This window comes from Erpetoichthys calabaricus, chromosome 17, assembly GCF_900747795.2.
Source record: "Erpetoichthys calabaricus chromosome 17, fErpCal1.3, whole genome shotgun sequence".
NCBI lineage: Eukaryota > Metazoa > Chordata > Cladistia > Polypteriformes > Polypteridae > Erpetoichthys > Erpetoichthys calabaricus.
The window spans coordinates 26,512,941-26,539,446 of record NC_041410.2 but is presented as its reverse complement, the minus strand read 5'-3'; the positions used below and the strand labels follow the sequence as shown (position 1 = coordinate 26,539,446).

At 38.6% G+C, this 26,506-nt stretch overlaps 1 protein-coding gene across 3 annotated transcripts in view; it reads left to right on the top strand.

The window, feature by feature from the left end:
- The first annotated feature begins 739 nt into the window (after nucleotides 1–739).
- LOC114667825 (phospholemman-like) overlaps nucleotides 740–26,506 on the top strand; it is a 39,579-nt gene continuing 13,812 nt past the window's right edge. The window contains exons 1-4 of one of the 3 annotated variants that reach the window (XM_051920571.1): nucleotides 740–962; nucleotides 7,865–8,006; nucleotides 20,980–21,036; nucleotides 25,711–25,734. In XM_051920571.1, the coding sequence (XP_051776531.1) occupies nucleotides 7,985–8,006; nucleotides 20,980–21,036; nucleotides 25,711–25,734 (103 nt within the window). In that variant the 5' untranslated portion in view covers nucleotides 740–962; nucleotides 7,865–7,984. Of the gene's footprint in view, nucleotides 963–7,859; nucleotides 8,007–20,979; nucleotides 21,037–25,710; nucleotides 25,735–26,506 lie in introns of all 3 variants that reach the window. The other 2 variants (XM_051920570.1, XM_028823318.2) reach the window with 2 other exon arrangements.

Below are 26,506 nucleotides of genomic sequence, written 5' to 3'. Positions count from 1 at the left end.
TAAACCACCAGACTAATGCTGTTGTTAAGCAATTCATCTGAACTTTCAAATACCACATAATGTAAACACTGTGCAAATAATGTTAAATAGGGGATGCATGGCTAGTGTAAGGATTAGTGTAATGTAGATGAATTCGGTTTCACACTACTCTTGAGCCCATCCCATTAATTTTTCACATTTACAAAGTATTACAGCAACATGTCAACTCTATAGATATCCCCTTGATGGAATCCCATTTAACATTCTTTTAAACACAGATAAAAAATATTACACAATGATTGTTCCAAATTGGAAATGGAAAAATCAAGTCAGAGCCTTCTGTAAAAGAGCAAATCAGAAAAATAAAAAGAATAAAAAAGCTGTGTTTTTCTCACTTACTGCAGAACATGCGGGCCATATGTACGTCTAAATGATCTCTAAATTAAATATATAGTGGCATTCGTACTGTGACACTGTGAACACTGGAAGGGCACTATGATATTTAAGGGGTTTCAGGTCACAGATTTTAAGCCGCGAGTCTGTTCTGGACTGCAGTTCATTTCTCCGCTCTCGCGTCGTTTCTATTTATATGGCACAATGCTGGGAATGCACGGAGAGTTACGGACCCCTTTGCACTTTCGAAAAGGCGGTAAAATAGAAAGACCCATTTGTTCACGAGAGCTTTTCTCGACCCCTCCTTCTTTTCCTGCCAGCCCAGTCCAGCAGCTCCCACCCACCCTAAACTTAAACTTGGATCTACTCCATCGCGACTGAGTTGCAGCACAGCTGTCAGACAGCTTCTTCTGGGCCCGTGCGCGGCGCGCTCGCACTCGCACTCGCAGTCACGCGCGCAGCTCGCGGAGACGAGACGACGAGTCTAGCAGCGTTTAACGGTGCACGGTTACAGTAAACAGCCTGAAAGTTTGTATGCAACAGGCCCCGTCTCTGGGAAGTTTGTTACCTTAGAAGAAAACGAGAAATTGGTAAGAATACATAATTTCACCATTGCTTAGATTTTAGTACTATTATTTTTTAAACTATTGTTATTATTATTATTTTTTACTTCTGAAGAGGTCACTGGCTGCAAGGTTCTGTTTGCTAGACTGTAGAAACTGATAAAACGCGACCTCGAGTTACTTTAGTGTGCCGAATGTAGTTTACGCTGAAAAATACCCATGAAATGTCAGGATTTAAAGTAAACATGAAAAACAGAACAAAACAAAAAAAAAATGTTAAGAAACTGATAACATTTTTTGCACAGTAGACAAAAGTAAAGAAGGAACATTTATACATGGAGGACGCGGCAATGGTTCTGGAAGTTGCCTGCTGCCCTTTCAAGTCTTATCTAATGGCACCACCCCCACCACCACGTCCAAGGCTTTTCATAACTTGCTTCTACTGCAGTTAGGATAGGCTCTGGAGCCCTGAGACTCTGAACTGGGTCCAGTAGTTTTGAAAAAACAATATGTTGTTATCCTCCCACACAGTAAGTAGAACTGCACAACTCGCATTGGCAAATTCTATCATCTATCATGCCAAAACTGATAAATCAGATCTTAATATATATATATATTTTAATATTTAATATCCATTTGATTAGCCTACATTTTCCATTTTAATATTGTAAAAAGCTGCTGTCAGTCCAGCTAGCATGGAGTGCAAAGCCAGTTCACTAGTCCAACACATGGCATCCTCATGCAAACAGATTGTTTAACGGTTGCCAGTTACCTTACCATTTCTTTGGGAAAGTGGGAAGTGGAATGCCTGGAAAAAACTTTGTGCCGTTTTGCTACTCAACAGTATTACTATTTTGACAATTGTTTTTGTAGCATGTGATCTTTAATAACTTTAGTAACTCTTACATATATTTTTAAGTTTAGGTTTGGTAAGTAAAGAATCAACAACTTTGTTTCTTGTAAACGTTTGGCAACACCTCTAGACAAGAATAATAACATGCTGACCAAACTAGTTGCTGTTTGTGAGGTTAAATAAATACACTGTTCCAACTTAAATAGGAAAGTTTACAAAAAGGCTTAGTAAATATTAAGTAATTAATTTCAGTTAGAACAATTTAAATGTGTTCTTAAATATAATGTGAATTGCTGGTATTCTATGGTAACCTAGCAATAATTACAGTACAGTATATATCAAAACCATCAGAAGCCTGTTAAGTGTTTTTCAACTCATTCAAGGAAGACTTTGTATTATAAAAATTGTAGTGTTTAGGTGTAGGTGCTGAGAGTTGCAATAAAATATTATTTGTTTCATTCTAAGATACTAAAGTGTCTCAAATGATACAGATTGTAAGGGACAAAAGTAATTTGTTTGGTTATCTTTCTTTATTTTACTAGCTGATAAAAGAAATGCTAGGTTCTGTGTAATATACTGGTATTATTTTTAACACTGCTATTTAATCAAGAAAGACTTTTTAATCAAGAAACACACACATTTATTAAATGGAATATAATATAACAGCATCAACAGCAACAAAGGGTTTAACTGCAGTCGCTTGAGTTTTCCCAGGTTATTTGTCTGCTAGGATATTAACTGCTTCATATTCTGTGGTTTTTGGTATCCTTAATTGTAAGACCACATCTTCACTACTTCCCTTTGCCCACCTAATCATTTTCACACGAGTGTGTTGCATATACAGTATGTCAATATATATAAACAGTGATCTGCATGGTTAGTAATAAGACTTAATTCATATTTATGCAATAGGTAATATACTATTTGATTAAAATGTTTTATATTGCCATCTCATTTCACGTGTTCGCATTTCAGTGAAGAATGAAGCGCTAAAAGGACTAGGCTGATAAATTGCTATCTGCAAAATACAGCATTAACTACTAGCTGTGTCAATGTTAAAATAGATTTTTTATTCTCTACTCAGTTACAAAGTGTCTAGTAGTGAAATGTCTGGCAAAGTGTAATAAGAAATTTTGAGTGTTAGCATTAGTGTTTCTTTATGCTACTTTTATACCTTTTGTATGGCCAGAAAATATGCTAGTTTTTCTTCAAAGAGCCTGAATGTCCAAAATATTTAATTTAGAGTTGTTCACAGAATTTACTTTACTGCTTGAAATCATTTTTATGTGAGTCTGCCTCTTTGAACCCTGATGTCTCTTTTGCCAGTCAAACATCCCAAGCAATTCTTTGAATATGTTTGCAGCATGCCACCAAGTCTTACCTTTCAATATTTCTTTTGCTATGCTAATTTTATCTTTACTATATATCACACTAACATGGTTTACTTCACCAAAGTTTTCTTTCAGTCAGCTTCTCATCCTTCTCCCTATCTTCCCTCCAGAGATGCTCTTTTCTTAAGCACAGTAGCTGCAGAGGCATCACTAGCCTCTCTCTGGAAATTTGATGTGTCTTTCTTTTCTACACCTTGACAGTCTTCATTTTTCAACCTTACTCTTGTTGAAAACTCAGTGGTGTATATTGCAAAAGGCGTATATTGCAAAGCGGCATGCTGTGGTGCAACTATTGTGGTGGAAGCCATTGTGCTGTCTCTTTCTACCTACATTTTATCCATATGGGATCTGTCCAGGTTACATTTCCCTCCTTGGTTTTATATTTGAATGTATTTATTTCCTCCTGTTCATCAGGGCATATTTTTGTGGTTGGCATAGAGTCCTGGGCGAGGTTATTGTCACTGTTAATTTCTATCATTGCTTCTTATGACTATTTTTTATTTTATGAGAAAACTGTTATTTTTTTCTCATTTTTACTAATCAAATTTCAATAAACACTTATCTCTAAAAGAAAATATGCAAATGTACAGAGTGCCATATAACGGTGTAAAAAATGGAAGGAGCAAAAACATCCAGTCTCTGTATGTTTAGTGCTTGAATGATCTTGCTATTAGTTTTCTCCAGGTACTCCAGTTTCCTACCATGTTAAGGTTATTGGCACCGCAGACTAACTCGGTGTGTCTGAGAATGCTTTGTACCTGTGTATCTTGAAATTTACTGATGGCCAGCTTAGTGTTAACCCTTGAGCTGTCAGAATAGATTCTGGCTTCAATTAAACCTTATATGGAAAACATCCGAAAAAGTAATCAAAGAGTAAAGGCCGATACTGGAAGACCAGTCCATTGCAGGGTTGTTGTGGGGAAAAAGAGAAATTCATACACAGGCGATCACATTGATTGGAACTGAATCAAGATCTCAGGAGCTGTAAGGCAGCAGTGCCAACCAAAAAGCCAACATGCCACCTGGATTAATAGGTGCATGGATGAATGTGAAAGAAATCTTTGGACATGTAGAAAGTCCTCATGTTTTTGTCAGTCACCCTTCCAAAGTAAGCATTTTTTGAAAATAATTGGTGCTGATTTGTGATAGTGTTATACATGCAAAGATTTGTTTTTCTGTATTCTTAGCTTTAACTTTCATAAGGTCCTAAGAAAAAATCTCTTCTGAAGATAATTTTTCTGTTCATTTTATAAAATTTGATTATTTTGTAGCAAGGTTGTGGAGAGCTGGAAACTATAGGTGCTTGAGAGAGCCAAATTGGCAAAAACATTAGCATCTTACAGTGCTTACCTATGGAGACAAAAACCTGCATTCATACTGGATCAGTTTATAGGTGTTGGTTATCTTAACATGTCTATCTTTAGGATGTGAGGTAAAGCTGGATGACCCATAGAAAACGCATGTAAACAGAACATGCAAATGCTATGCAAACGGTGCACAGATCCCTGGAATGGTAACAAAGCAGTGCTGGTGTTGTGCTGCTATGCAGCTTCTTTCTTTAGTGACAGTCAAAAGATGGTGCTTCAGTCTGCTTGTAACTGGGGAGAACAAAGGATCATTTACATAAAAGTCAGCAGAAAAGAATCTGACACTTGTTACTAGTCAGTGATGTTTAATCTTTAATGTCTAACTTTGCAAACACCAATGTAGAGTCATTCTTTTTCAATTTGCCCTAAATCCATTATTGAAGATAATTGTCTTATTAGGTCTCATTTCACTTACTCACTTAAAGTATTTCAAAGTGGTTATAGTACTAGGGTATTGTACCGTGTTAGCCATTATGGATGTAGTGAGAAGTCAAGCAAAATGACACCTATTATTGGCTAACTAAAAAGATTACAATATGCAAGGGGCCTGAGTTGCCTCGAAAGCTTGCATATTGTAATCTTTTTAGTTAGCCAATAAAAGGTGTCATTTTCCTTGACTTCTCACTAAAGTAGTTATACAATAATTTGCAAATGCTTGATATAATTGTTACTACTTTACTATACCGTACACTTTACACCAATTCAGTATATCATAACTACAGTTCTTATGACTATTAGGTTTCCTCCACTTTTCATTTTTTATTCTGATCACTTGTAATAATTTATCATTTTCTCAGTCATTTACACTCCCTAAATCTTATTCCCTTCAGTTCTTTATAAACGGTTATCAATAGGTCCAGTGGCTAATCCTTTACTGTTAATCTCTTACTCACTCTTCCTTGTTTTTTCTTCTTTCTTTATAATAATATAACATGTGGTACAGTGTTTCCCGTTAAAAAGGCCCATGGCATCCGTGGCAGTTTGGTGGTGCATTGCACCAGGTGTGCCTCTCCTCCAGCTTACTAACTGTAAGTTGTGCTCTGGCTGTAGATAGTAGCAGTGAAATAGCACTGAATTAAATACATTCTTTCCTCCATTTGATAAGGATTCCCAGATGATGAGGAAAGAAGGGGGCAGTGCTGAACCATTTTTGAATACACAAGCAATGGAACACATCTGACATTTAAACCACCATAGTAAACTGTAAATATCACTGTGAAAGTTTACACATCATTTTGTGTGACGGTTAAGCAGAAAACCAGTCACTGTTGATTTTCTGCTCCATCAGCAGGATAGACAATTAACCATTAGCTCATTACTTTTGTTATTTTTTATTTACTTTTCTGTGATATTTTTATTGAAGTTGAATAGAAAAAGGAACAACAGTCATAAAAAGGGTCTTAAACAGATATCAACATTAATATCAAGCAGTAACACCCCCTTCATGACACTCACTCCATACCCATCCCACCCATGTATAGATATTGTGGAATAAAGCGCTCTATAGCACCCCATTGAACCCACCAGACAGACGTCCCAGGCACACGTGTAAAAGCACAAGAAGATTCTTTTAATATTTTCTTCAATAAAGTGCACAAAGCACCGCACACTCCACAATTCTCCAATAATAAATCACAATAATCAATAACAATAAATACACTCCTCCAACTCCCAGCAGCTCCGTCACACTCCCACCCAACTCCGGCTCCGTCTGCTGGATTTCTCACAGTCCTTTTTTATAGTCCTTGACCCGTAAGTGCTTCTGTCCTTCAGTCCGTGTGATTCCATAGTACTTCCGGGTCAGATCAAGAGTAATATTTTTCTTTAGCCCAGAAGTACTTTGGTTCTTCCGTCCCTGTGATGAGGTAGTACTTCGGGGCTATAACAGAAACACTTGTGCCTCCCTGCAGTGTCCCCTGGCAGTCCCCATGGTATCCAGCAGGGATGTGCAGCCAAACTCCATAGTCCATAATGCCCTACGGGAATTCGGGGCACCTCCATGTTGCAGGGAGGACTCCCTCTAGCGGCCTGGGGGTGTTGGCCGGGATAAACTGCAGGCCATCCCTCACAATCCCTCAGTGCAGGAGGAAGAAATGGTAAAGGGAATAATTAAGAATTAAGAATCAAAAGTAAGACTAGAAATATGATGAAGACCAATGGTCAACCAGCCCCGCAACAAACACACAGCACTTTACCTGAATGAACTGTTGATACACTCTGCTAAAAGGTCAAGTTAGAAAGTAAGACTAGTTTAAAGAAATACAGAGAGAATCATGAGATGTCCACCGAGAAGCCACAGCATTAATAGTTCTGTTACTTTGCTACTTAACATAGTGCTGCTCCAGTTCAGTCTGACCAGTAAACAGCAGACTTAAACATACAGGATAATGTGACACACATAACCCAAAATGTATTATTATTATTATTATTATTAAAGACACCTGTTGTCTCTCCTATAATATAATCTGTAGATGCATACTATAGCTAAAGGCACCTCAATTCTGATTTTTGTCATTGTCACATGAATGGACAACAGGCATTAAAATGGTTTGGGGCAGCCACAAGTGTATTATGCCCTTGCTGCAGAAGGGTTAATTATTGAAGGAGTTGTGTCTGGTCCAATGTCCAAAACAGAACTGATGACATGTGGCAAAGATGGCGGCTTTAAAGGTGTGGGCAGGAAATGTCTTCATCATGGGCTGCAGTACCGGAAGTGATGTCATGACGGGCGCCGGAACCGGAAGTGGCATCCTCATGGGTACCAAAACCAGAAGTGGTGTCATCATGGGCGCCAGAACCTTGTGGAATTTCCAGTAAATGGTCTGTAGATGCAGAGAAAAAGTCAGTGCACTTTGCCACCCCCTGGATAGACATGGAATTGTCACTATTCAAGCCCTTTAGCTGCCTCCCATGCGCATGTGTGTGACAGCAGACATCTAGTTTTTTTGTTTCAGGATGCTAAATTAACCCTAGGGTGTGTGTGTGTGTTTGGTGTGTGTGTGTGTTTTGACCCTATGATGGATTAGTGTCCTGTTCAGGGATTGTTCCTACCTAGAGCCCTGTGCATGCTGGGTTAGGCTCCAACCCCCTGTGACTTTGTTCAGGATGTTAAAAAATGGAATGGTATGGTACTATTCAAATTAATTTTTCAAGAAACCCCAATCTAATAATAAAAATTAACATTAGATGTAATAATGCTGAGAGTGTCCCACATGAGAATAAGTAATAAACCAATTTCATAGATAGATGTGAAATGCAGTAGCAGACCCCCATAAATACCAACAGATTTCTGACTACGTTTTATTGTTTTCAGTGCAGATGTCTGCAAATTTGGTTGTTTGTGATGGCAAGGAAGGGAAACAGGACATGAAAAAACATTGTAGCTGTTGCCTTGAGTGCAATTATCACTGTCAGCTCAGTACATAGAGACAAAGAGGCATGAGGAGAGGGGCCAGGACAGGTGAGAGTGAGATGTGGAGGAGTTTGATGCAAAATCCTAAATGGTAATTTGGCAATTCAGAATGTCAAATGGGCTATTCAATTACCTGCTTGAGGCACACCGTTTTCGTCAGAAAACGTGTACTGACTGTACTCAGTTGGTTGGTGACAGACACAACAAATGATTATTAATCTGACCACCTTACTTTCTTTCCTTTTGCATGCTGGGCCTGTACTATAAGTAATATTGATTTTTAAGGCGGCGGTATGATTACGGTTGCAAAAACAATGAGGTAGAATGGAGTCAATTTTTAACAATATCACTTCAAGTGTTCAACCACTGGTCACATTCGCAGCATTCACATAACATATGTCTGAACTAGATTTAGTACCATGTAAGAAAGTAGTATAAATCTGATCTGAAAACTTCTGATACTTTTTTGCGGTTCACACTTCTCTATATCATTTGAATGTGTCAAATATGAGTGAAAAATGAGCATGGCATGTGTGTATCCAAATACTGAATGAAGTTTTTCAATTGCAGAGATAACAGAAACCTTTTATACCATATAAAATTTAGACTAGAGCACACTTGATAGTCCACCAAAGGGCACATGGATGCACTTTGTTGGGAGAAAACATTTAGACTAAATGTACACGAGAGACAGGAGCCTTATTTAGAGTTTTTCAAAACAGAGTTTTGGAAGCATAAACATGGATGAAAAAGAACACAAACACCTTCACAAATGACTTTTCCATTTTTTTTTAACCTGGACATATAAATCAAGGTGGGACTCAAACAAAGTGCTATTTAATATATACTGGACAACAAGGGCACAGCCATTTTTCTAGATGACCTTATTTAACAGTCATTGTGCAAGTCTTACATATTCAGTCAGGTTACATTTGCCTTGCCCCATTTTAACCTCAACTAGTTATTTACATATACACCAACTTTGTTAAGTCTGAATTGAAGTATTAATCGATGGAATTAAATTATTTTGAGAAAGAAAACAAGGCACTGTGGGAGTACACTTTTCTGAAGAATTCTGCATATATTTCATAAAGAAATGCCCTCTTTATTTAAAAAGAGCAAAAAGTTAATCTTTTGTAAAAATGAATGTCTTCACATCAGAGGAACATTATATATCATTGTGCTTTGCATTTCCACATAGTCAATTGGACATCAGTTGAGCATGTTTACGAGTATGTTCAAAGCTAAACAACTGTTTCTTTTTATCCTCAAATGTTATTACTATCTGTCATTGGGGTATGATCAGCACTTTCATATGTTTGCTTACTGCCTGCTACTGCACTCTAATTTTGTACTGTCTAGTCACCTGATAGGTATTCTGCTGCTAACATTTATAAGCAGAAACTTAAATCTATGGAACTGGCAAGAAAAGTAGCTTGGTTCTGGTCTGAAGAAACTGGAAGAACTACAGTATTGCTTTGATTGTTTAAACTGGAACATGTTTAAGGACTCCTCATCAGTGTGGCGGACAGCGGGGACCCATGCCCGGCCGGGATGCCCCTTTGACACTAGAGCCGGGGGAGCTGCCATGGGATCCACGATATGTCCCCCAGAACACTTGGTAGATAGATAGATAGATAGATAGATAGATAGATAGATAGATAGATAGATAGATAGATAGATAGATAGATAGATAGATAGATAGATAGATAGATAGATAGATAGTTAGAGACTTTATTAATCCCAATGGGAAATTCACATTCTTCAGCAGCAGCATACTGATACAATAAATAATATTAAATTAAAGAATGATAATAATGCAGGTGAAAAAAACAGACAATAACTATGTATAATGTTAAATATTAACGGTTACCCCCCCTGGTGGAATTAAAGAGTCGCATAGTTTGGGGGAGGAACGATCTCCTCAATCTGTCTGTGGAGCAGGACAGTGACAGCAGTCTGTCGCTGAAGCTGCTCTTCTGTCTGGAGATGATACTATTAAGTGGATGCAGTGGATTCTCCATAATTGATAGGAGCCTTCTGAGTGCCCTTCGCTCTGCCACAGATGTTAAACTGTCCAGCTCCATGCCAACAATAGAGCCTGCCTTCCTCACCAGTTTGTCCAGGCGTGAGGCGTCTTTCCTCTTAATGCTGCCTCCCCAGCACACCACTGCGTAGAAGAGGGGCGCTCGCCACAACTGTTTGATAGAACATCTGCAGCATCTTATTGCAGATGTTGAAGGAAGCCAGCCTTCTAAGGAAGTATAACCGGCTTTGTCCTTTCTTGCACAGCGCATCAGTATTGGCAGTCCAGTCTAATTTATCATCCAGCTGCACTCCCAGATATTTATAGGTCTGCACCATCTGCACACAGTCACCTTTGATGATCACTGGGTCTATGAGGGGTCTGGGCCTCCTAAAATCCACCACCAGCTCCTTGGTTTTGCTGGTGTTCAGGTGTAGGTGGTTTGAGTCGGACCATTTAACAAAGTCATTGATTAGGTCACTATACTCCTCCTCCAGCCCATTCCTGATACAGCCCACGATAGCAGTGTCATCAGCGAACTTTTGCACATGGCAGGACTCCGAGTTGTATTGGAAGTCCGATGTATATAGGCTGAACAGGACCGGAGAAAGTACAGTCCCTTGTGGCGCTCCTGTGTTGCTGACCACAATGTCAGACGTGCAGTTCCCAAGACGCACATACTGAGGTCTGTCTTTAAGATAGTCCACGATCCATGCCACTAGGTATGAATCTAATCCCATCTCTGTCAGCTTGTCCCTAAGGAGCAGAGGTTGGATTGTGTTGAAGGCGCTAGAGAAGTCTAGAAACATAATTCTTACAGCACCACTGCCTCTGTCCAAGTGAGAGAGGGATCGGTGTAGCATATAGATGATGGCATCTTCCGCTCCCACCTTCTCCTGATATGCAAACTGCAGAGGGTCAAGGGCGTGTTGAACCTGTGGCCTAAGGTGGTGAAGCAGCAGCCTCTCCATGGTCTTCATCACATGTGATGTCAGAGCAACAGGCCGAAAGTCATTCAGCTCACTAGGACGTGATACCTTTGGGACTGGGGTGATACAAGATGTTTTCCAAAGCCTCGGGACTCTCCCCTGTTCCAGGCTCAGGTTGAAGATGCGCTGTAGAGGACCCCCCAGCTCCGATGCACAGACCTTCAGCAGTCGTGGAGATACTCCATCTGGACCCGCTGCTTTGCTGGCACGAAGTCTCCTCAGCTCTCTGCTCACTTGCGCTGTTGTTATTATGGGTGGGGATGTTTTTCCTATGCTGGTATCAGCAGAAGGATGTGTGGAGGGTGCAGTACTCCGAGGTGAGAGTGGAGAGTGGGTTAGGGTGGTCAAACCTGTTAAAAAAGTTGTTCATTTGGTTTGCTCTCTTCACGTCTCTCTCAATGGTGGTACCCCGCTTCGAGCTGCAGCCAGTGATGATCTTCATCCCATCCCACACTTCCTTCATGCTGTTATTCTGCAACTTCTGCTCCAGCTTTCTCCTGTACTGCTCCTTCGCCGCCCTGAGTTGGACTCGGAGTTCCTTCTGCACGCGCTTGAGCTCATGCTGATCACCGTCTTAAAAAGCCCTTTTCTTCTGATTCAAAAGGCCCTTGATGTCACTTGTAATCCATGGCTTGTTGTTTAGCATAGCAGCGTACTGTTCTTACAGGAACTACAATGTCCATACAGAAGTTGATGTAGTCAGTAGTGCAGTCAACAACTTCCTCAATGTTCTCATTATGAGATCCCTGCAGGATATCCCAGTCTGTAGTTCCAAAAAGTTCTCTCAGAGTATTCTCAGCCTCCGGGGTCCACTTCCTGAATGATCGTGTGGTTACAGGTAGGACTCTAACTTTTGGTTATAGTGAGGCTGAAGCAGAACCAGGTTATGATCTCCTTTCCCAAGCGCAGGCAGCGGGGGTGGCGCTGTATGCGTCTTTAACGTTTGCATACAGTAAATCAATAGTTTTATTTCCCCGGGTGTTACAGTCCACATACTGGGAGAATGCAGGCAATGTTTTGTCCAGCGTCACATGGTTAAAGTCTCCAGCGATTAGCACAAGCGCCTCAGGGTGCTGCCGTTGTAACTTAGCAACAGCGGAATGGATGATGTCACTCGCTGACTCCACGTCTGCCCGAGGAGGAATGTATACAATAACAACAATGACATGTCCAAACTCTCTGGGCAAATAGTAGGGACGTAAACTTACGGCCAACAGTTCGATATCCCTGCAGCAAGTGGAGATTTTGATGTTAACATGTCCAGAGTGACACCACCGTGTATTAACATAGAGAGCGAGTCCTCCTCCTTTGTGCTTACCACAGGTACTTGCATCTCTGTCCGCTCTAACTGTGCTAAACCCGGGTAGCTCCACGTTGGCATCTGGGATGGTGTTATTTAGCCACGTTTCGCAGAAACACAACAAACTGCATTCTCTGTAGGTCCTTACATTTTTCACCAGCGCAGCCAGTTCGTCGATCTTATTTGAGATTGAGTTTACATTCCCCAGAATCACAGAAGGCACCGAAGGCTTGAAACGCCACTTTCTCGCAAGCCGCTTCTTTTTTAGCTTAGTGCCGGCTCTGCTGACAGCCCCCCTGGGTTGCATTGGGGCCACGGGCATGGGACTTCGGAGCTCATCCCTGTTGGGTTCCGTGGCCATCGCCAGGGGGAGCTGCAAGGCTTCCTGAGCCCGGGTGGGCTATAAAGGGAGCCTACAACCATTGCTGACGGCGCCAGAGTCGGGAGGAGGAGGACAAAGCTGCCTGGGAGGAGTAGTGGAGGAAGAAGAGTGGGTTATGGTGACTTTCTTTTGGGGTCTGTTTTGGGACTGTGTTGTGGCTAAGGGACATGGGGAAGATGTGTCCCCCAGCTGAAGAAAAATAAAAAGTTCTGTTGGTTTATTTTAACATGCTTCCGGTGTGAGTCTGTGTCGGGTCAGGCACCTATATAGAGCGTTTGTTACATCAGATTTGCATGAATACATCAAAAGCATAATGGTATTCATCAAAAATATGTATATTTATATTTAATTGTATGCCAATGAAAACATTTTGCATATTCTCTAATAAGAGTATGTGTAAAATGTGGCATTGATTAAAGATACTTTCAGACTACAAAGCTGACTACATCAGCTTTTTTACTTGCTGATGAACTTATTGTCTTCAGCACCTACTTTAATGGCAATAAGAAGCAGCCTGTTATTTCATTTCTTGCAGTACCACAAGATTAAAATTTGTTTATGTTCATGATGTATGGAGAATATTTAAATAAGTCATTGTCCATAAGTTATTCGATCGAGATGGAATTTGAAGATGTGTTTTAAAAATCTTCAATTAGTTGAAGTCTTCAGGGATATCTTTAATATTTTTTGGGAGAATCTATGGTTAGATTGTAAAGCACTGAGGGTGGTGAAGGCAACACACTGCTTCCTTGTGTTCAGAATATATGCAACACTGGCTACATTACAAACACAAACAGCATTAGTAAAGACTTCAGCCTTAATTACCCTGCATATACACTGAAAAAAGTATAACCTCCATTCAACTTAAAATAATTAAGGTAATGATTCACACTTAATATTTTCAATCTGAACCAATATAATTATTTTTATCTTATTGAACCCACATTTTTTAAGTTGAGGCAAATCATTTAGCGTGATTGGGTGCAATTCACTTGTTTTCCATCCATCCATCCATTTTCCAACCCGCTGAATCCGAACACAGGGGTCTGCTGGAGCCAATCCCAGCCAACACAGGGCACAAGGCAGGGAACCAATCCTGGGCAGGGTGCCAACCCACCGCAGGACACACACAAACACACCCACACACCAAGCACACACTAGGGCCAATGTAGAATCGCCAATCCACCTAACCTGCATGTCTTTCTTTGGACTGTGGGAGGAAACCCACGCAGACACGGGGAGAACATGCAAACTCCACGCAGGGAGGACCCGGGAAGCGAACCCGGGTCCCCAGGTCTCCCAACTGCGAGGCAGCAGCGCTACCCACTGCGCCGCCCACATTCACTTGTTTTATACTAAGTAAATCTATTTTTTAAGTTGTTACAATTTAAAATGTTTTATTGGTCGTAACCTGTTTTTATGCTATTAGAAATATTATGAACATAACACATTCCAATACTATACTTTTTACATTTATTTTAAAATCTAGTGCAAATATACCAGCATTTTGCAGTGTAAACCTTAAATATACAACAAAAAATTATTAAACGTTTCTACAGCTTTCTTGAAAGTATGTTTTGTTACGAGTTCTTATACTTAACATTAACAGTTGAGAAACAGGGTAGATTACCAGAAATCCTCCGTTATAAAAGTCTGTTGCTGAAAATGACCAGACCAGTATAGCCACGTCCACTCCACTCAGGAAAGTGTTCTTCTTTTTTGGCAGTTTGAAAGCCAGCATGCTGGAAAGTTCGACCAGAAGAAAATACAAACAGCTCCTCCCACACAGCACACGAACTGAAATAGGATTTTTATGTTTATTCCCTCCACCATAACTTACTTTGGTACAAACACATTTTTTTTACTTTGATTGAGATCTGAAACCAAATATTTCAAGCTACAACACTAAATGACTAATCTTAAGTTGCTTGAAAGAGACAATTTACGTTGAATGAACAACATCAATGTTATACTTTTTTCAGTGTACAGGGTGGCGCAGGAAGATGGGGAATTTTCAATTGACATTCAATGCACGAATAAACACATTAAAAAATACATTTAATAATGAAATGTATTGTACAACATATCCAATTAATGATGGTAATCAATATTCATTTTCTGTTTTGGAGAAAACATCATGAAGGTGTCCATTTCTCCGTACACATTCTGACAGCCTATTGTGGAAATTCTGCCTTGCTTGACGTAACTTGTTAAGAGGAATTTCCTCTTCAATTCTCCTTTTTAGTTCAGCAATGGTTGCAGGACATGTGTGGTACACATGGCCTTTAAGATGTCCCCACAGAAAAAAAAACACAAGCAGTGAGATCTGGGGATCTCAGAGGCCATGGAATGTCACCATTGTGTGAAATGACACGCTTTCCAAACAATCATCAAATAGCTGCCATCGATTGTCAGGCAGTATGAGAAGTGGCTCATACTGAAGTGGGACTTCTTTTTTAAGGGCAAACCCATTTCTTCAAAATTACACACCCATGTTGTAATTACATGAGCAGACGGGACACGATCATGAGATCCTAACTGGTAATGATGCTGAAATTCTCTTTGTGCAGCAGTCGCACTATCACCATTCTTATAAAAGACTTTTGCAGCGAACGCTCGTTGCTCACCACTCCACTGCTCCACTATAACTAATGGCAAGGGGTTCTAAACCAGGTTGCATTGGTCCCAAACAATTGCCAATGCCCCAGGAGCGCCAACACTTAGTTCCAAAATTTCCTCTTTCCCTGCACCACTCTGTATATATGGGCGGCGTCTTGGCTCTGCCGCCTCAAAATAAGGAGACTAGGTTTCATGTCCCAGATGCTTACTATGTTGTGCTTGCATGTTCTCCCCATGTCAGCTTGGGTTTCCTCCAGGTGCTCAGGCTTCCTCCTACAGTTTAAAGATATTCAGGTTAGAAGCATTGGTTTTGTCAAATTTGGCCTAGTGTGTGCATTCACTGTACGATGGACTGGCGCTTTGAGCAGGTGTTGTTTCTGCCTTGAACCCAATGATTGTTGGGACTGGCTTCAGCTGACCAATCACCCATGACCATGCCCTATTAGTAAGTGAGTGAGTAAGATGAATGGAGATATATCGCAGATTAAACATGACACAGACAGACAGACAGACAGACAGACAGACAGACAGACAGATAGACAGACAGACAGACAGACAGACAGACAGACAGACAGACAGACAGATAGACAGATAGATAGATAGATAGATAGATAGATAGATAGATAGATAGATAGATAGATAGATAGATAGCCTGCCTTCCTCACCAGTTTGTCCAGGCGTGAGGCGTCCCTCTTCTTTATGCTGCTTCCCCAGCACACCACTGCGTAAAAGAGGGTGCTCGCCACAACCATCTAATAGAACATCTGCAGCATCTTATTGCAGATGTTGAAGGATGCCAGCCTTCTAAGTAAGTATAGTCGGTTCTGTCCTTTCTTACACAGAGCATCAGTATTGGCAGTCCAGTCCAATTTATTATCCAGCTGCACTCCAGGGTATTTATAGGTCTGCACCCTCTGCACACAGTCACCTCTGATGATCACGGGGTCCATGAGGGGCCTGGTCCTCCTAAAATCCACCACCGGCTCCTTGGTTTTTCTGGTGTTCAGTTGTAGGTGGTTTGAGTCGCACCATTTAACAAAGTCCTTGATTAAGTTCCTATACTCCTCCTCCTGCCCATTCCTGATGCAGCCCACGATAGCAGTGCTGTCAGCAAACTTTTGCATGTGGCAGGACTCTGAGTTGTATTGGAAGTCCGATGTATATAGGCTGAACAGGACCGGAGAAAGTACAGTCCCCTGTGGCGCTCCTGTGTTGCTGACCACAATGTCAGACAGGCAGTTCCCGAGACACACATATTGAGGTCTGTCTGTAAGATAGTCCACGATCCATGCCACTAGGTATGAATCTACTCCCATCTCTGTCAGCTTGTCCCTAATAATAATTATAATTAGAACTAATAATAGTTCTGTGCGGTATACAATTTTTGTGTATTTGTCTTTGTTGGACTTGTATTATTGTTACAGTTCTGAGGAGATGTTAGAATTTCATTGTATTATGTACACGGTATACTGTACAATGTAACAATGACAATATGTGTACTTGATTTTATATGCTTATTACATTACCACCATAATGATTTTTTATAACTTTAATTACCATTGAACTTCTTTTCCCTTTTTCTGTTAATCTTGTTTTTCCAATCAGTAAATAACTTTGCTAGACTCTCCTCTGTATAAAGTAAAAGTTTTTATTTTTCCTACAGCATTTCCCACATTTATTTTGCTACTGTTTATTCACAAAATAAATGTGTTACTGCTTTCTTCATCTTTATAACCCTTTTGTGGAAAACTTAAATTGTTCCCAGCATTTTTAGCGTACTAATTGAGTACATTTTCTCCAGAATGTTTTACCATACAATATTCTTGTGTTTATTGATTTTTTTTTATGTCTGTGCTCTTTGTACATTTATCAGTCTACATATAATAACTTGCTTTGGCCATCCTGGCTGTGTGTGCATAATTTTATTAAACAGCTTATTCCAATGTAAGGTAATAAAGGGCCAGAGCCTATCTTGGCAGTGTAGGCATAGATCTACTTTGACAGGTTATCAGTCTGTCATAGAGTTCACACCCATACATTTTCATTTGTTTTATAACTTATAGTTTTGAACTGTCTCCTTAAATAGTATTTTGTGTTATTTGCGGCACATTCTTTCTGAATGTGGCTGTCGAGGGAGAGATGTTCTTCTCCTTTTCCATGGATAAAAACAGCATAGAGACTGATCTTCTTTATTACATATATCTTTGTCTCAGTTCAGCTTCCTCTCAGACCAATGGGATATCATAGTGCAAGGCAATTCACCACTTCATCTTGTTTCAGCAAGTCTCAGTCCCATTTCATCCCCAGTTAGACTACCGTTTCATCTCATTTCACCTAGATTCCCCCAGGCTAGCTGTCCAGTCAGAACTGGAAGATAAAAGGAATCTGGAAAAAGCGGTGATCAAATGGACTAGCATTAAAAGGAAGGCAAAACCATCATAATAACAAAATTCAAAATTTGAGCCAAAGTCAAAGTACATTTGCCAAGAGTAGTCATAAAAGAGAAAATACAATTAAATAAAAGTGCTAGTCATTATTTATTACGAAATCTAAAAACTGAGATGGCAACTTTTCTGTGCTTTCGTATTTTAAAATGGCAGCATTATAATATTAGATATTTCATTATGTGAATCGCACAGTCAACAAGCGCTAATAGAAATAGTTTGACATTGCCAATAAAAAGATGTCACAAAATGTCTGTTTTCAAAATGTCAATGAAAATAATAATAACATTATCCAAAGTATTATAACACAAAATTAAACAAAAAAGCCCCTAAATAACAGTAGCTCTCAATACTGTTCCCAACAAATACCTCATATCTATTGTTTCTTATTTTCTGTTAAGTAACAGGTTTATTAGTGTTTAGTGTTATGTTTTTGGACATGTTAGAAGCTTGACTTTCCCCAGTAATTTTCTTTCATTATGACATCCATCCATCCATTTTCCAACCCGCTGAATCTGAACACAGGGTCACAGGGGTCTGCTGGAGCCAATCCCAGCCAACACAGGGCAGGAACCAATCCTGGGCAGGGTGCCAACCCACCGCAGGACACACACAAACACACCCACACACCAAGCACACACTAGGGCCAATTTAGAATCGCCAATCCACCTAACCTGCATGTCTTTGGACTGTGGGAGGAAACCAGAGCGCCCAGAGGAAACCCACGCAGACACGGGGAGAACATGCAAACTCCACGCAGGGAGGACCCATGAAGTGAACCCAGGTCCCCAGGTGTCCCAACTGCGAGGCAGCAGCGCTACCCACTGCGCCACCGTGCCGCCCTTTCATTATGACACCATTCTAATATTCTGCCTACAATCTTGTTTGGTTGTAGGAAGCTTGGTGGAACACAGAGTACATTATTCTCGGGACAAATATTCTTTTAATGGTAGCAGTTTTGGCTTCTGTTGTGAGTCTCTTTTACTCCAACAAGATAATCTTTTTGGAATTTTATTTTTTAGAGTTCCCAGTTTTCTGTGCATAATTTCTTATTTCCATATTGTAGATTTTGCATTTTATTTTGTTATCCACCTCATCCAATGTAATGACCCAAGTGGATAAACACTTTAAATTAATTTTTTTGTATTATATATCTGTGTACCTAAACCTGCTCAATCCAATTCTAGGTTTGTGAATATTTCAGCTATTTAATTTTATTATTGTGTTAACATATATAATTTGGTTAATTTTGTCTGTGCATTACTGTTATTTCTTATTTTGGATGCAAGTTACTGCTTAAAGTAAAAGACATCTACGAGGACCAAATGAAACAAACTAGTAGTATTAACATGAAAGGAATAGGGTACCTTAGGATTAGTGAAATTAGTATATAAAATATGTTATTTATTCTATCTCTTATCCCAAAACTATATTTGTGAGAATTGTCATGGCTACTTGTTACCTGGGAAGTACTGAAAGGTTTATCTTTCATAAGACAGAAAATGTCAAGTGAGCAAGTTATGATGTGAGAGTCAGTTGAAAACTATGGACACAGCCAGCTATTTGATGTAGCTGGCTTTATCAAATAAAAACACAAGAAATTTGCATTTAAATTAATTTGCTTTTAGCAATTATTTTTAAAGGTATTAAGATTAAGATATTTTATTTTCTCAATACATACATCAGGATCCACAATCTGTGTGCCACCTTTGCCACAAGTTTGTACCTGATAATTCTGCTCTGCTAGATCTGCCCCTGTCAACAGTAACTATTATTGTGAAGTAGAAGCATCTAGGAGCAACAACAGCTCAGCCACAAATTGATACTTTATATCATGCAAACTCATAGCATGTAATAATTGCCTATCATCTTTTCCTTCATTTTCCAAATTACTTTTCAAAACAACATTAACACACAACACAAGAACTGGGTGTCAGGAGCTTCATGAAATGGGTTTCCATTGACAAGCATCTGCACACGAGCCTATGATCACTATGCATAATGCCAAGTGGTGTAAACCAGCATTTCTCAAGCACTGCAGCTGCCTGTTCACAAGTTGCTATTGTTTATAACGGTAGTGGGTCACAAAGCAGGTTGCTGCTTTGAGAATCGCACTTGATTCCCCCACCCGTTCTGACAATCATTCTCAATTCACCAATACAACTGATCCAAACACTCTGATTATCATACACGATTCATTAAGGACCCCTTACCCATTTGCACTCATATCTGAAAGGAAGACCCCTCAACCCCTTCACTTATTTGGTCACAAAAAGTGGGTTGCCATACCAGAGAGATTGAGAAACACTGCTGTAAAGCACAATGCTATTGGACTCTGGTGTAGCGGAAATGTGTTCTCTGAAGTGATGAATCATGCTTCACTATCTGGCAGTCTGCGGAATGAATCTGTGTTTGGCAGATGCCAGGAGAAACCTACCTTCTGGATGGCATAGTCCCTACTTTAAAATTTAATGGAAGAGGGATAATAGTCTGGGGCTGTTCTTTAGGGTTTGGCTTTGGCTCCTTGGTTCCAATGTATGGTACTGTTAATACTATAACAAATAAAATATATTTTAAACAATTGTGTGCTTCCAGTTTGACAAAGGCCATTTTCTGTTCTAGACTGACTATTCTCCTGTGCACAAATACATAGTTTGATTTATTTTGTGTGGAGGAACAGGCCTGCATAAAGCCTTCTCCTCAACCCTATTTAACCTCTTTGGCCTAGACTGGAGCCAGGTCTTCTCGTCCAACACCAGCACCAAACCTCACAAATGCTCTTTTGTCTGCATGGGAACAAATTCCTACAGACACCCTCCAAAATCATTGTAGAAGGCCTTCCCAGTAGAGTGGAGACTATTATAGTCATAAAGGGAGGGCCAACTCCATATTAATGCCCATGGGTTTGGAATGGGCTGTCCAGCAAGCTCATATACTGTAGGTGTGATGATCAGGTTTACGCAAACTTTTGGTCACATAGTATATGTTAATTTTGTTTCATGTTACTCTTTCAATATGTATTTTGCATGATATGATTGGAAATTATTTTGTATTTTTTGACCATTAATTGTAGTTGCTCACTACTGTATTTTTCTTAATCATATGGTAACCTGGTGAGAAAAAAATTGAATCCCAATGTCACAAACAGAAACCCTTCAAGTCATTGATTCAATCTAGAAAGGTTGTTTCTGTTTTCTCTGTAAACACATAATTTGTTTGTAGTTGATAAACTCAATATCGCCATGTGCTTCTAACACACAGGGGTGATGGATTTGTCTTTCTTGCTAGTGATCTGTGGAGTGGTGGCTTCAGCACTGGGTAAGTTTTATAAATTATTAATAAGATATTAAGTATAAAAGCAAAAATGTTATGTTTGTCTTCCTATAATCAACGATTTGTTTTTAAAACACCTTGTAAAATGTTAAAATTAGTAGAGAATCAGTCAATCAGTCCATACATCCATGCATCAAACAATTTTTATGTAAAGTCACACAGATTCAATGATTGTGAATCAAAAAAATCAATGAATTAAAACTGTATATCCTATTACGTTCGTTACTCAGTAGATCTAAACTCTAGTTGCCTGAACAATATGTCAATGGTCAAGGATAGGATAGTATGATGAGACATGGTGTTGACAACTTTTAAACAAAGAGGGAAATGGTGGACCTTCAGCATGAATGTGCATGTTAAAACCAAAAGTGTGCTGTTAGAAGTTACAGAAGGTCATGTACAGTTGGAATTTAAAGAAAGTTTCAAAGTTTATGATAAAAAAGATTACAAAAATAGATATAGCATCTATTACAGAAGTAATTAAGCGTTAGTCTTTAGTCATCCCTATGTTAAATAATTACAGTACCCTTATACACATCAATGCATGGACATTTATTGGATACATGATGTTTTTGTAATGCATGAATAAACACACCTCACAAATGTTATGTAAATATACATAACAAATATACTTTATATTTTACAACTTTTCTAGTATGGTAGCACTGCTCCTTTTGCTCCCCTAAATGTACATATTTCCATTTTATAAATGCTAAGCCGCTGGAGCTTTTCATGCATAGGAGCATAGGATCAATGTCAGCTTTTATCAACTTTCCATCTCATAATTGTATAGTAATGTTAACAGATTTATATTGTTATGATTGTTTTGTAAATCATATTGAATATGCTTTGTTTCAGTGTTTAACCATTGTATATTTATGTATGTAAATCAAATAATTTGCATTGCATTTGTCAAACTTGCTACAGCATTCTGATTTTGTACTAATTGAAGAGTGCTATACAAAAATAAAATGAATGTTTCTCATAATACGGCATAGTCCTTGAAACAGACACTTTATGATACCATCCTGGTAGACTTTTGTAGTCTTTCAGATTTTTAGTTTCTCTTTTCGTTACTTCACCTGCTAAATTACATTAGGAATGTTTTCCTCCATGGGGCACTATACTGGACATGTCTGTATACAGTATTACACTTGGGAATCTTTGGCTGTAATAAGCCACATTGACCTCAGGTTCACATTGCAACCAGTACTTTATTAAGTTAATGCAGTATATTTGTTGAACGATTTTATGAAGATGAAACTAGGGATGTGCATCAGGACTGGGATCCCGCAACATTACTATTTAATTCTTTTGTTGGTGTTAATTGGTTTTCAGGTCTGAGGTCGTGGGACAAACATAAGATGACAAATTGCTTATAACAGTGCTTCCCAAACTCGATCCTGGGGACCCACTGTGGCTGCAGGTTTTTGTTCTAACCAACTTCTGTTTTACGCTGGACTCTTAGCCTAATTAAATTAGTTATTTCCCAGTTTATGTGTTTTGGAATTAATGTAGAAATGACAAACTAAGTTTGGTAGATTTTTTATTAAAATGTAATAAGCAGTTTTATGGGGAATGTGTAGTTTTATTTTTTTAAGTCATTAACAGTATTTTCAACCTAATTTTCATTCTGCTTTTCCAGGTATTCTGGTTATTTAATTGATTCTTTACTAATTAGCGAGTCTGACACTGAAGTTGTTTCATCATCCCGGGTGTCTGCTATGCTGGTTGTTAATTGTCACTATTAGGGTTAAATGAAGGAAGCAAACTACACAGGAAAAGGGGGAAATAATAAGAAAACAATAAAAGAGAGATAAGCATTTATAGCTTTAGAAAAAAAATAGAAATATTTCTAAATATCTTATAAATGTAAAAACCATACTGCTGTGTTTTTCTGAATGCGGAATAAGAGAAGAGTATAAGAAAAGACCAGCTAATTAAATGAGATCAGTTGTTGTTGATTATTATCACCGATTGTGAATCTGGTTGGAACAAAAACTTGCAGCCACATTGGGTCCCCAGTTTGGGTTTGAGTTTGAGAATCACTGGCTTATTATGTTACAGAAATTAAATCTAGTAAAAAATATTGTGACAATAAACAAAAAACATTTTTTTTATGAAAAAGATGTCTTGTACACATTATACATTATATTTTAAATGGTAATACTTATTTTTATATTATTTCCAAGCACCACTTACACAAAGCATAATAAGGAAATGGAGGTGGCAGAAGGACTTTCAAAACCAGTCAGTACAGGAAAGAAAAAGAGACAAGGAAGTCAGACACTTGGTTCCATTTTTTTACTGGTTTTAGATTCAGATTTAAAAGAGTATAACTGTCTAAGTTGTGACAAATGTGTCTAACGATTAAGGTAAGATGGACACAGATCAGATCACTTCAGGTTACTGCAACATATGCTTTTCATATTTCCCTGCCAAACCAAACTGTGCTTCAAAAGTTAGCAAGATGTGCTCCCTGGTAGCATTAGGCAAAAAACAAAAATGAGTTGAACTTCATTGGCAAGATAATTAATTGTCTTCCTAACTTTGACAATTAGGTAAACACTTTGTGTAGTTTGTTCAGTACTTCATAGGCACAGCAGCAAAATACAACTGATTCAATATATCCAGCATATTGCCTCACTGAACAGGAACAGAGAGTGAAGTATCTTTGGGAGTCATCAGCACAAGGACTTAGCATTAACAAAATAGTCCCAATTACAGCACTATTTAAACATTTTAAATTACCTTTGTCCACCTCACTGTTTAATTAACTATTTAGTTTAATTTTTCCATATTAAAAATGCAAGTAAATCTGTTGCATCAAGGAAAAAAACTTTTACCTTTAGATGTTTTCTCTGTCTGTTTTATTTAGTATTGTTGTACTTGTGAACTGGAAATATCCATCTGACAGAAATATTAGTGTGAAAATGTTGCAGAGGTGCTGGGCATGTTTTCATGAAATGCCTACCATACTTTGAGAAGAGATTTCTTTATTTGGGGCTTTACAAAAAAAAATATTTTGGTTTATGCCTTTTTTACTCTTTTACATTTAGGTTTCTTTGAATAATGTGACTAATGTGTTTGCAAGATGCAAAAGGCATGCCTACAATATAGACATAGCCAAGGCCCTCATTTTTTAATTCCTTTTTTACCTGCACATGTTTTCCCTGACAGAGCTCTGATTTTCCTATAACGTTTTTGTGTAATAGTTGATAGGAAGCAGGATAGTAATCCTTGTTTCATTACTGAAATCCCATCTACTAATTTTGTTGTATGCTTCTGAATCTTTCCATAATAGTCGAAATAGAATAAATTAGTAAATTAAGTGACAGAGATTAATTTTTAAGACATTGCAGAAGGGAACATTTTGACAAAACACAAAAAGTCAAAAGATTTATTGACAAGTTTAAATGAGTTCACAAGCATCCCATTCAAAACTAAACTGAAGTTGATACCAGGACTTGAACCACTACCAGTCTGTACAAAAACTTTCTTTAGTTTTTTATTTACTTAACAGAAATTAGTACACTACTTTACTCACATGGCCATCATATATAAACTGACAGCCATGAGATCACCGGTCACAGTGTCATGGCACAGTCAGGGTAGTCACTTCAGCTGACGTTTATTTCTTTTTTGCTTAGTTTCTTTATTATTGAAATATTATATTTGTTATGTAGATTTTGTTTTGTCATTATAATTGTTATTAATTTCATTATATTTCTTGTACAGAATCTGTGTATGTCTTATTTTTCTCCTTTGTCCCTTGTGTGTTGTTTGGGTTGAACCCCAAGGAGTGGGGCCAACAAATCATGCAGCTGGGGTTCCACCTAGCAAGTATTCCAGCTGAGGTTGCTCTTATCACAGCAGCTTTGGCATTCTTGAATGGTGGATTATTGTCTGTGGACTATTGAGTTCTAATGAATTTAGGAAGGGAGTTCTGGCTTTTTAATCCCTGAATTTGAATTAAAGTACTATCCCTGTTTGCTGTATTTGGATTTCTTCATTTTAGATTTTAGTGCCTATCGGGCTAAACCTATTTGGCTCTGTAATTCTTCAATAAATTCTTAGAAATATTCAAATACTTTGTTTTGTTGGTTTTTTTCTTTTTCATTTTTTCATCTCCCCTTTTTTGAATACTGCGGTTATTTTAAGTCACTTTTTGAAATTTAAGAACCATACCTCATTTTGGGCCTGTGCAGGCTAGAAAAAACATTCTGTTGCCTGAGGCTGTAGGCTTTCTGGGGTGAGGCCCACCTTTAGACAGTAGTGAAGCTGCTGTCCTGGTATTGTGGGAGTGTTTATAGGTCCTCAACGCATTTTGCTATTTTGCGTGCTTTTGATTTACAAGACCTTGAAACCATGTGACATCACAGAGATTAGATGCACAAGAAATGTCAGTTTACATAAAAACCAGAAACACAAAATAGTGGTGCCCAGATAGACAAAAACAAAAATAAATATTACTACTTAAGAAAACAAAATGATGATGATGATGATGATGATGATGATGACAACAGGGGTTTCTAAGAAATCTGCATTAGAGGCTTTGGGTTGTTATAGTTAGTTCTATCATCACACATTTCAGGTTCTTTTAGTTGTTTTCCTATAATATCCATTGTCATATACTAAGTGATTTTTTTTGTTTTCTAGCCACAAGCACTGATGATGCACAAGGTGAGATAATTGCTTGCTTATTTATTGATATCAACTGTAAGTTTTTTGTAAATGCGTTTTTTGCATTCACTATTTTAGGATGTTTTTAAAGATTGTGATTTAAAGATAATGCTCTTCTAATTAAATTGTTACCTTTTATCTCTCTCTCTCTCTACATATATTTACACTATATGGACAAAAGTATTGGGACACACCTCTTAATTATTGAATTCAAGTGTTTCAATCAGACCCATTGCCACAATTGCACAAAACCAACTACCAAGCTGTTCAGTCTCCATTTACAAACATTTGTGAAGCAAAATGGCTCGTTCAGAGGAGCTCAGTGACTTCAAGCGTGGTACTATGATAGCATGCCACCTTTGCAATAAGACTGTTTGTGAAATTTTGTCCCTGCTGGATATTTCACGGTCAGCTGTAAGAGGAAGTGTTTAGGAACAACAGCAACTCAGCCATTAAGTGTAAGACCACGTAAAGGCATAGAGCGGGGTCAACGATTGCTAAGGTGCATGGTGTGTAAAAGTCGCCAATACTCTGCTGCTTCCACATCTGAAGAGTTCCAAACTTCCACTGGCATTAATATAAGCATATAAACTTCATGGAATGCAAGCATCACATCACCAAGTGCAATTCTAAGCGTTGGATGGAGTGGTGTAAAACACACTACCACTGGACTGTGGAGCAGTGGAAACGTATTCTGTGGAGTGACGAATCACGCTTCTCTGTTTGGCAAGTCTGAGTTTGGATGCCGGAAGAAGGTTCCCTGCCTGACTGC